Here is a 4158-nt window from a genome sequence, read left to right as displayed (position 1 = left end):
CCCTCCCCCCCGTTCAGGGATCGATGGAAATTTAGGAAATATTTAAAAAAAAAAAAAAAAAAAAAGCAAACATATTTTTATGAAAGTTAGCTGGTCCATATTTAACTGATCTAACTAAAGTGTCTGTAAGTATGAGTGTTTGCACAAACACTTTGTGTTTCCTGTGATGGACTGAGATCTGTCCAGGGTGAACCTCACCTCTCACTCCAGTGACTGCTGGAGAAATTCAGAAATTACACATCGACAAGTTTAAAGCTTCACAATCATTTGAAGTGCAGATGAGTGCAGTTCAACCAAAGCTTTTTAATCAGCCAAAATGAAAATCAGGTGTGCTGAAGCAGAGAAACATCTAAAACATGTCAGGCAGTGGCTTTGAGAACCAGAAAACACTGGTGTACATCACAGAAGGTGTTTTAACCACTATAGTTTAAAAACAAACCTGTTCTGCTTCCAGGACATGTCCTCAGAACTGCTGCTGTCTGTCCAGCTCATCTTGTCCTCTGTTGTCCTCTCAGTCCAACAGGTGGAGGTGGATTCAGGGGCAGAGTCTGTCCTGCTGCCCTACAGAGCCACAAAGAATCTTCCCAGAGATGCTAAAGTGGAGTGGACAGATGGAGACGGTAAAAAGGTCCATGTGTATAAGAACGGTTCTCATCATCCTGGAGAACAGATCCATTTCTACAGAACCAGAACCAAGATGGATGAAAACCTGTTGAAGACTGGAGACCTGAGTCTGACTCTGAAACATCCCACAATTGGAGACGAGAACATCTACACCTGCAGAGTCTTCAATAGGGACAGAGCCATTCTAATGTTTAAACGAGTGAAGCTTCAGGTCAAAGGTCAGAGGTTTAAATGTTATTTATTGTTATAAGTTGCTTGGCTGTGATCAATAGTGTTGATTGACTCAGTAGAGGGTCATAGGTCAATGTCTAAGTTTCATTTTCAAAGACAAAGTAGATCTATGATAATGAATGATGAAATAAGCAGGACAGGTTGGATTCCTTTAATTCTAGGTTTATGAGGTGAAGAATAATTTGGGGCTAAACTGTAAATTTCTTCAAGTTCCAGTAGCCAAATACTGTTCAACTGCAATGATGCAGACATAAGGCACACAAACCCCCTGTTGGGCTTTACAAAGTGAGCCTGAGTTTCTCTTTCTTGTCTTCAGTTGTACCTTCAGTAATTTTTGTATTTCAAAAATGTACTTAATATACTTGGCTTTTATTACTTTTACACTCTCTACCCCCAATACTGGATTACCTCAAATTTAAGGACAGTAGGATTTTTTATCTTTATTTCTTGAGTTACAAGTTGGACCACAGTTCACTGTTGAGGACTTTGATAAGCTTCTCCAGAGAATGGAAGTGATAGAAATTAATCCTCATCAACTTAAAGTGAATGTTGAGGTCAAGATTTGGAAATGAGAGACATAAGACTCACATAAGGCACACAATGATTCAAAAATAATGAAGGAACTGACAAACAGCAGCTCTTAACCCCTGGACCAGCCTCAGGGCCAAGCCAAAAAATAAAGATTCTCAAAAAGTTTTACTTGGGTAAAGTACTCAAGTAAATGTACTCCATTACTGTCCACCACAGCCTGTGATGCAACATAAGCTTTGAATCAACTGAAATGGGGTTTCAGGTCTTTTTGTGATTCTGCTCAAAGACGATCTGCTGCTAACTACAATGATCATCTTGTCCTCTGTTGTCCTCTCAGTCCAACATCAGATTAAGGTGGATTCAGATGTGGAGTCGGTCCTGCTGCCCTGCAGAACCACAGAGAATCTGCCTGGAGATGTGAGAGTGGAGTGGATAAAGAGTCCAGACAAGAAGGCCCATGTGTATGAGAACGGTTCTGATCAGCCTGGAGAACAGAGCCAGATCTACAGAACCAGGACCAAGATGGATGAAGAACCACTGAGGACCGGAGACCTCAGTCTGACTCTGAGACGGCCCACTGATGAAGACAGTGAGATCTATACCTGTAAAGTGTCCAGCAGGAACGGAGACGTCCTGATGAAGAAACAAGTTCAGCTGGAGGTCAAAGGTCAGTGGATTACATTTAATATTTCTATATTGTCATATTTATTCTATTTAAAATGAGATACAATTTTAGCTAAATACACAGAATCAATCATTTTACAGAAGACGCATCTTTGCCAATGTATTAATTTATACAAGAAGCTGAAAACAGATTTCTGAAGGTTCCCAGAGGTTCAGAGTGAGCTTACACACAACATAAATGATTTTTAGATCCTCTTCACCACGTTTGCACTTTAGCCTCCTCCTGTACGACATCAGCAACATGTACAAAGAGAAAACACTGCAAATGTCTGGTTTAACATTCCGTTTCTGTGAAAAACAAAGTTTCATGCATGGTTCAAAAATAATAATCTTCCTCAATAAGGGAGTCAACAGCAGCTCCCAAAACCTAAAGTTTTCACACCTTAACTTTAAAGGCCGAGCTTGAAGTTTTGAAACAATAGTATTTTACAGTCAGCTCAGCTTTTTTTTTCTGTTTCATTGAACATATGTCAGAATGAGGGAAGACACAGGAAACAGAGACGCATAAAAACAGTGTCATGTAAACTCACCTTGATCTTCTCTCAGTCTGCCAGGTGGAGGTGGAGGAGGGGGCGGAGTCTGTCCTGCTGCCATTCAGAACAACACCTGATCTACCTGGAGACGCTGAGCTGGAGTGGAGAAAGGGAAACTACGTGACAGTCCATGTTTATCAGAATAACTCTGACCAGCCTGAGAAACAGAGCCGGTTCTACAGAAACAGAACCAGGATGGATGAAGACCTGCTTCAGACTGGAGACCTCAGTCTGACTCTGAGATCACCCACACAGACAGACAGTGGAGAGTACAGATGTTTAGTCTACAGTTTGAAGGGAAACCTTCAAAGAGAGAAAACGGTTCTGCTCAAAGTTAAAGGTTTGTCTCTTAATTTCTGTGTTTTTGTCTCTCTTTGTTTATCTGACTGATTTTCTTCTTCTTCTGCAGAGAGACAACAGATCCATGAACGAACTCCACTGATCCTAGTTTGACCAGAGAGAGTCTGAGGTAAGGATCTGATGGCTGAAGAGAGGACACGGCTCCTTCCTCCAGACTCAGAGTAGATCAGTTCAACCTCTGCAGCTTTTTCACTCATCAACCATCTGATCGTATAGAAAGTCATTCCTGGTCATGGAGTCACGATGTGTGAGAGACTTTCTGTGTGAACATGTCTGCATCTGTTAGAAATGAAGAAGACTGAAACCAGAGTCGATGTGAGACAAGATCAGGCAGAACCAAACTGTTGGACACCGATGCAGAGTTAGTCTCACTTTTAGACCTCATTGTATTTTGTCTTTTTTATCATATAGTAAATATTTTTGCATTGTGTAATTTTCTTTTTTTTTCTGTACTCCATCTTCAGAGGGAAAATGTTTGTAGAGTTGTAGCTTGTTGCTGTTTGTAATAAAATTCACACTTTCTATCAGAAGAAGAGCTTTGGTATAATTGACATGACGCTGACTGACGCAGAAGTAGAGCTGTTCTTCGACAAGCAAGCTGTTATTATGGCAGACATAATGGAACGAACGTTACGACTGTAACTACGGTTCTATGAATCCCGGATGACCGCCAGAGGTTGACCCTGTAGAACCTAGCAAAAGTATTTGGGGAGATGACCAGGAGGCTGCTGCACAAACAGTCTCCAGAGTGACCCCATTCATAGTGGCCCATGACACACTAATGGTCCTGGTAGAATGGCACCGTACACCCGCAGGGGGGTGGTGGCCCTGTAAAACATAAGCCTGTTCCACCATGTCCACAATCCAACATGCAAGATGCTGCTTCAAAAGGGCTTGCCCTTTTGCAGGGCCCTGCGTAGCAAGCAGACTATCAGACTGCCGCAGAGAAGCTGTGTGTCTGGCATACTCTTCTCAGGGCCGGCCCAATGCATAAGCAAACTAAGCAGCCGCTTAGGACCGCCAAGGGGCCCCTTCAGAAGACCGTTTTTGTTTGCTTTTAGTAACAATTTCTATGTCGTATTGAGAGAAACACACAATTCCATCATGAAGTGATTTGTTTTTACAATAATATATGTGATGTTTGTAGAAATCATTGTTTTATGGACAAAAAGAAAAAAAAAATTAATTGTTCTTG

At 41.6% G+C, this 4158-nt stretch overlaps 1 protein-coding gene across 1 annotated transcript in view; it reads left to right on the top strand.

Moving 5' to 3' along the window:
* LOC106935625 (muscle M-line assembly protein unc-89-like) overlaps nt 1–3493 on the top strand; it is an 8324-nt gene extending 4831 nt beyond the window's left edge. The window contains exons 2-5 of the mRNA XM_015016177.1: nt 516–842; nt 1724–2053; nt 2617–2943; nt 3013–3493. Coding sequence (XP_014871663.1) covers nt 516–842; nt 1724–2053; nt 2617–2943; nt 3013–3056 — 1028 coding nt within the window. The 3' untranslated portion in view covers nt 3057–3493. The remainder of the gene's footprint in view (nt 1–515; nt 843–1723; nt 2054–2616; nt 2944–3012) is intronic.
* The last annotated feature ends 665 nt before the right edge of the window (nt 3494–4158 follow it).

The sequence above is a fragment of the Poecilia latipinna genome, unplaced genomic scaffold (assembly GCF_001443285.1).
Source record: "Poecilia latipinna isolate Pla-1442-1.1 unplaced genomic scaffold, P_latipinna-1.0 Scaffold1990, whole genome shotgun sequence".
In the NCBI taxonomy this organism is placed as follows: domain Eukaryota; kingdom Metazoa; phylum Chordata; class Actinopteri; order Cyprinodontiformes; family Poeciliidae; genus Poecilia; species Poecilia latipinna.
The sequence above is the reverse complement of the archived record's forward strand: the minus strand, read 5'-3'. Positions and strand labels throughout refer to the sequence as shown.